The following is a 7,728-nucleotide window of genomic DNA, read 5'->3' as shown; positions in this document are numbered from 1 at the left end:
GTTTTCTGGGCCTTGCTAATCTCTAAACTGCCACTGTTAAGACAAAATTACGCCCTTTTCTGCCCCCTAATTTTTGTACCTCACTGCACCGTTGGTAAGAACTATTGCAAGGTAATTTTACAACTTATACAAATTGTATGATTTGTTCGTTTCCTGTAATCATCTCAGTAGACGTCATATACCCATAATAATTTGACGGAAATAGGTGACGGTATGTCCAACTGTCTACTAGACATGAAGGATTAATGGGCATGTCAATGTTTAATCAATTAACAGGGTTAATTGCGACATGGATACCTTACCCCCGCCTCGTCCTCATTTATGTCAATTCAAATTTACGATCTGGTTTTTATCTTTCCGCTGGTATATCCTCTGTTTTTATGTCATCGGGGATTCGAGCCTGGCCAGTTTACATAAGAACAGACTGCGCGGCCGTAAGAGTGCCATATTTTCGCAAGATTTAGATTTTTTTCAAACATGAGTGGAAACGCCGGCAACACGAATTGCGAATGTCTCCTCTAAAAAATAATTATTTTTGTTAAAGTTCAACTCGAGTGATTCAGTCAGTCGGCAGGCCGTACAAAACACACCTATATAGTTTATTCTGGAGCACAGCACTGTGACTTTGGAATAACCTCTTCAACCGTGCGCGAGGATTGTTTGAAGAAGAAAACGACAAAACTCTATTTCGACGCCACTCAAACTTTTCCGGGAATGGTAGGAGAAGTTACAAGCAGGGGTGTGCCCTCGGTGACACTTTCGGGGTTGATTATTTCGTTAAAGAATCTTCAGTTTTGGGATTAAACATCTCGGCTGGGCGGACATTGCAAGAGGAAGGATCACTGGATGCCAGAAATGATGATAAGATTGTTAAATACATGAAGGATGTGATAAATGGGGACAATGTTGATGTATCCAGAGAGGTAAGCCCATTTTTTTATGTGCGTGTTTTTTTTGGTAATGATTTTACAATAATAAAAAGGCTTTCTTTTATATACCACTGATGCCATTTTCGACACCAAGCAAGCCTCTCATAATGATTGTTCTTGTTCCCTTCGTTCGGATAGTGCATTGTTTAAAGGACAAGTCCATATCCCAATAAAAAAAAGTGATTTGAATAAAAAAAAAGAAAAATCCAACAAGCATAACACTAACAATTTCATCAAAATCGGATGTAAAATAAGAAAGACATTTTAAAGTTTTGCTTAATTTCACAAAACAGTTTATGCACATCCTGATCGGTATGCAAATGAGGAGACTGATGACCACTGAAAATTCTGTGCACAAACAGTAACAACATAGTAATCCGCCATGGCCAAGTCCCGTGACAAAAGTGATTTGAACCCGATCCGGGATCCCAGGCAGTATATTCGGACTTTTTAATATAGATGTATCAGAATAATTATGTTGAAGTTGAAGGTTATATAGTATTAAGCTGACTTAACAAGTGGAACGCCTCTGGCAGTCTCGCCTGCATTATGCGATTTAATATATTTCATATAATGACATAATACCACGTTCATTGACCATAGATGACATTTGAACGGTGACTTAAGACTTGTCAACTACACCCATGTCCACATTTCATTCACTCTATCCATAAACTTTCAAAGTTATGATGGCACTTCAACAATTACCCTAGTCCTTTGCCAGGACTGTTCTGCTTTTCAGTTGATCAATAACACAATCCTCGACCTCTACGCCCGAAATGAAAACAGCCCCACGATTTCCTACCCTCATCGTGAAAGAGGGGATAGCGCGATCACTGGGGATGGCGCGCAGGGGAGAATGAAGCAAGGGGAGAGAAATAACAAGTACACCGACGTCTAGAATCTAGACTACAATTACCCCAACGTGGCCTACGTTTATTGACCTTAACTGACCTTTGACCTTGGTTTTGTGACCTGAAACTCACAGGGGATGTTCAGTGATACTTGATTACTCTTATATCCCAAGTTTTATGAAATAGATCCATAAACTTCAGAGTTAGGATGGTAATTTAACAAAGACCCCCAACACGGCCAAAGTTCATTGACCTTAAATGACCATTGACCATGGTCATGTGACCTGAAACTCGCACAGAATATTCAGTGGTACTTGATTAACCTAATGTCCAAGTTTCATAAACTAGATCCATAAATTTTCAAAGTTATGAAGGTAATTCAACAAATACCCCCAACTTGGCCAAAGTTCATTGACCCTAAATGACCTTTGACCTTGGTCATGTGACCTGAAACTCAGGAAGGATGTTCACTAATACTTGATTAACCTTATGTTCAAGTTTCATGAACTAGATCCATAAATTTTCAAAGTTATGATAGTAATTCAAAAAATACCCCCAACTTGACCAAAGTTCATTGACCCTAAATGACCTTTGACCTTGGTCATGTGACCTGAAACTGGTGCAGGATGTTTACTAATACTTGATTAACCTTATGCCCAAGTTTCATGAACTAGGTTCATATACTTTTTAAGTTATGATGTCATTTCAAAAACTTAATCTTCGGTTAAGATTTTGAAAATAATTCTCCCAACATGGTCTAAGTTCATTGACCCTAAATGACCTTTGACCTTAGTCATGTGACCTGAAACTCAGGCAGGATGTTTAGTAATACTTGATTAACCTTATGTCCAAGTTTCATGAACTAGGTCTATATACTTTCTAAGTTATGATGTCATTTTAAAAACTTAACCTTAGGTTAAGATTTGATGTTGACGCCGCCGCCGTCGGAAAAGCGGCGCCTATAGTCTCGCTCTGCTATGCAGGCGAGACAAAAACGATTGATCGTGGTTATTCATGGCATGCTCTCTCATTTCAGGTTCTTCAATTGCTCATGAAGAACCTCCAACCAATGTTCAATTTAATGCTATTTTGGATGTCGAACCTTAGCTGAGCATCTGTCTCATCAATTCGATTATATTATCGTTTAGCACTAGACTATTTTCATCTGCGTTGCCATGCGAACATTTCACTTCCCCCCCCAAAAAAAAGAACAAACATGAGGAAAAGCGATTGGAAAAGAAAATCAGTGTGGAAAAGGGAAGGCATTTTCTCCATCTTCTCTATAATAAAAGAATAAAGACCAAAGCGGGGCACCTTTTCTTTTTCTTGCGCTTCACGCAGGAAATAATGATAATAATGATAATAGTAATGTCTTTCCTATTGGCCTAGCGTCCTTTCCCTGCCCCGGTTCTCCTTCTAAAATAATAATAGTCTTCTTACCAAAATATACAGTCGGGAATAGAATGGAATGTCTTTTGTTTCTTGCTGATTTTTGACATCATACTTTCGCGCTTTTGGTCGGAGCGGGGCTAAATCTGCCCTCCTTGCATGACTCTTTCTACCCCCCCCCCCACCCCCACTTTTCCAATTAGTACTTACCACTTGATAGGCCCTGAATGATGTGAACAAAGACCACGCATTCATTGACACCCCCCTCAAATCTCTAAAATTTAGCTGCCCCCACTCCCCTCCCCCCCTCTCACTCTCTCTCCCCCCCTCTCTCTCTCTCTCTCTCTCTCTCTCTCTCTCTCTCTCTCTCACACTCTCTCTCTCAAATCCTCTTCCTAGACATCTGCAATGTTCCATAAATGATCTTTCTGTTTGATCTCAGGATGACGAAGACCCTTTCTTTGTGTTAGATCTGAAGGATGTGGAGAAGAAGCACCACCTATGGAAGCAGGAGTTTCCGAATGTGCAACCATTCTATGGTAAGTCTGAGCCACACCAACGAAAATTACTGCCTCCAGTCCGACCAAAGTTATTACGTTATTATTATTATGTTTTTGGTTTTTTTTAGCACACCTAGTTACCTATAATGCAAATAGCATTTCCATTTATTTGAAAGCGATAAAAGAGCATTGTAGATTAAATGCCTTTGCTCACGGGCATAGGTGCCGCGGCCGGGGATCGAACCCCGGACTTTCCATGTATAGCCAGGCGCCTTAGACCACTCGGCCTCGGCACCTCATTTTCAGTGACATAATCATAGGTCGGTTTGGATCGGATTCATGGGTATGGCTCTAGCATAACTTGGAAATAATTGCATCTAATTAAATAAAGTATACAGCAACAGTCACTTTTTGAATCTCTGCAGCGACCCTGTAATCGATGTAGATATTCTAGAATCCACGGCGGCCACGGCCAAGTATGACTGAGGCATCAATCACCAAAAGATGTATAATGAAAATTTACCGGGGAAAAATCGTGAGGGATGTTTTTAAACATAAACCATCTCTGACCCTGTAACCATGGTGTAACAAAAATGACAAAATTTGCTCTTTCCACCCTCACTTCTCCCGGGGATAGTGATAACCATTTTTTTTATTTTCTTTAGCGGATAATTTTTAACAAGAGCCCCCCCCCCTCACAGTCTTCGCTATCAGCACTCCGATGCATGTGCGGTACCGTAGTGAAAATGTCTCGGTGTTTATAGTGAGAAAAAAGTCAGGGCAAGCTATGTAGAGTACCGAAGTGTGACGTCATCAATTTTCTTTTTTTTTTTTTTTTTTGCATTTTAGCATGTTTGATAACATATTTCGAAAGATCGTGATGAAATACCTCTACAACTAAAATTTTGTTAGAATCGGTCCCTGGGACCCCAAGATATGATCTCATAAATACATACTCAGCCCAATAAAAGTCAATTTACATGTATTATTGGCCTGTTTCCTTACAAATGTTAGAACCAGGCCAATGATACATTGATTTCAATGGGGCTAATTATGTATTCATGAGGTCATGGTTTTTTAAGACTTTCGCAAGGCCTTCGATTCCGTAGACCATGAACTTCTGATGCAAAAATTATCTAAATAGGGAATACGAGGCACTGAGCTTACCTGGTTTACTAACTACCTTGCCAATCGCAAACAGAGAACAATTGTAAGGGATGCCGAGTCCACATGGGGTACTATAGTAACTGGGGTACCGCAGGGATCAATACTCGGACCCCTCCTATTCTCGATTATGGTGAACGACCTTCCTAAAGTTACCTCAAAAAGTAGTGTGATGATGTACGCTGACGATACTATTATCTTTTACAGTGCAAAGAAAATTTAAGATCTCGAAACTGTACTTAATGAATATTTGAAACACATCAGTAACTGGGTTAATAATAATGGACTAAGGTTAAACCCCACTAAGACACAATTTATGATTTTTGGAACACCCCAGAAATTAGCAAGTACGAACAGGCCCCTTTCATTACATTTGGACAATCATGTAGTACTGCAAGTAGACAGCTACAAATACTTAGGTGTAATCTTAGATCCTGCCCTAAATTGGAAGGATCACTTACAACATGTTAGTAAAAAAATTGGACCTAGATTAGCTCTATTGAGAAGTTTTTACCACTAGATAGTATCAAGATGCTAGCAAATGCTCTGGTATTGCCATTGTTCGACTGCTCCAGCACTGCTTGGTCAAATTGTGCAATTGCGACCAAAGAGTCGCTTGTGAAACAACATAAAAGAATGCCACGAATTGTCTTTGGAGTTGGTACACGTACTTCCACAGATTATGTTTTGAGTCAGTTGAACTGGACATCAATTGATAATCGGTGGAAAATGCAAAGATGTAAGCTGGTATACAAAGCTATAAATGGACAGGCACCAAAATACCTGACCAATTTATTTGACAAAGCGAATTCTATTCATGGTTACAGAACCAGAGCTGCAATAACTGATGGACTTTTGATACCAAAAGCAAGGAAAAATTCTGGCAAACAAGCTTTTTCCCATGTTGGTGCAGTGGAGTGGAATCGTTTACCGCATGATGTAAGGCAGGCACCCTCTAAACACACATTTACTGAAAGATTCTGGAAAGTGACCCAAAACTAGGTAACGCCCCTCATGAAATTCCTTTAGTAAATGACTAACTCTCCTAATGCAGTAAGATATATCTTACATATCTATATTTCTAACCAATTTTAGTATACCAATAAACAATTTCACGTGCCTGACACCATGTGGTTGCTGATTCCACTCCACTGAACTATATGTAGATGGCAATAAGTTTCATGTGCATGTTCTGTAATTGTTTTCTAATGTATTTTTTGTTATTGTATTCCAGTTTTTGTATTCAGTGTTTGAACCACTGACAGAGTCACCCTGGTAAAATAAGACGTAATAAATAAAATAAATAAATATCTAAGGCTCCCATGGACCGATTCCCAACAAATTTGATTTGTGGTGGTGGTGGTGGTGATTTTTTTACCTGATTGCTAAGAAAGCATGAATGCTTGTAAGCAAGCAACCAGAGGACCGACGGCTTAAGGTCCCCTCCGAAGGACCTGGTACTGAGGATTAATGCCTTACCAAAGGGCACTAGCGCACCAAGTGGGAATCGAACCCGGGTCACCGGAATACGAGTCCCCCGCTCTACCGACTGAGCTATCGCGCCTCCTCCTTGTGGAGGTATTTCATCATGATCTTTCGAAATATGTTATCAAAAATGCTCAAATGCAAAAAAAAACATTGTGATGTCATCACTTCTATACTCTATAACTTATTGTGTACGTTAAAACGTTTCTTTCAGCTGTTAAATGCAACTCCAACAGAAGAGTACTAGAAATGTTAGCTATACTTGGAGCTGGTTTTGATTGTGCGAGCAAGGTAGGCATGAACGGTAATAAATATGTGTGTTCATTCTCTATTCATTTGGGATTGTTGTGTTGCTACGAGAAAACACTGGGTTGTGTTGGTATTCCATTTCTTCATCACATCTTTCAATTTCAGGGATCGAAGCCCCAGCCCAGCCAACATTATATATATATGTAAAGCAGGCATCTGGCTTGAATGGGACTACCCTGCTTTTATAAAGAAAACATGAATGAATAAATATGTGTGCGTGTGTTTGTGTGTGCTATCATCGTGAATATTTCAGCTACAGTGTACATGTATATATCATTCGGTGGGTCATTCACTTTTAATACTTATTCTTCTGAAGCAGTTGTCAAATAGCTCGAATATTCATAATCTTGGTATATATTTCATTTCTCTTCTTATGATCTGTGCATCCTTGTCATGCTAATATTTCATTTCATGGAAATGTTTCAACATTTGAAATTGACGTATTCTTCGTTTAATTTTCCTTTCTATTTCTTTTTTTTAATATGTTAATATAATTCTTTCCTCTATGACAACTGATGTTTGCTATGATATAGGACAATTACTAAAAAATAATTATTTACTTGTAAGCGGGAAATAATGTCACTAATACCACGATTAAACAATCAAAGCGTTAACCGATACTTACCCCGATCTAAAACGAACACTTGGCCTCATTACGATTTACGATTTTCGCAATAAACCTGAAAATATGCGTCATCCCACGCCCATAAATCTGGATGATAACTGGTTGATTATTGGTTGTCTCCGGTCTCAGTAATATAAGAAAACTTGTAATTTTGTTGCCACTGCTCTGTTAATTAACCAAACATGATCTATTGAATATTATTGATTTTAACCTTCTATTTACACAGTAAATACTGTATGAAATTTCATACAACGCTATTTACCATGTTTACTATATGAATCTTACAGTAGTTGCTTGAATTATTGAGAGTTCAATAATTAGAATCAAACTTTGTTGTTCAAGAATTTAAACACTTGTTTGAACTGTTTAAGAATTACTGTGAGATTCATATAGTGAACAGCATTGCATAATTTGTATACAACGTTTTTACTGTGTAGAATATTAGTTACATGCAATATAGTTTAGTAATTCTC

General features: G+C 38.6%; 1 protein-coding gene across 1 annotated transcript; it reads left to right on the top strand.

Annotated features, from left to right (window-relative positions):
• Positions 1 to 289: 289 nt before the first annotated feature.
• LOC135157242 (ornithine decarboxylase-like) lies at positions 290 to 7,495 on the top strand. Its single transcript, XM_064112212.1, has 4 exons — positions 290 to 923; positions 3,615 to 3,711; positions 6,536 to 6,625; positions 7,482 to 7,495. The coding sequence occupies exons 1-4, from the start codon at positions 879 to 881 to the stop codon at positions 7,493 to 7,495; spliced, it is 246 nt and encodes an 81-aa protein (XP_063968282.1). The 5' UTR covers positions 290 to 878.
• Positions 7,496 to 7,728: the final 233 nt, after the last annotated feature.

This window comes from Lytechinus pictus, chromosome 17, assembly GCF_037042905.1.
Source record: "Lytechinus pictus isolate F3 Inbred chromosome 17, Lp3.0, whole genome shotgun sequence".
NCBI classification, from domain to species: Eukaryota; Metazoa; Echinodermata; class Echinoidea; order Temnopleuroida; family Toxopneustidae; genus Lytechinus; species Lytechinus pictus.
Note: the sequence above shows the minus strand (reverse complement) of the source record. Positions and strands in the feature narration are given on the sequence as shown.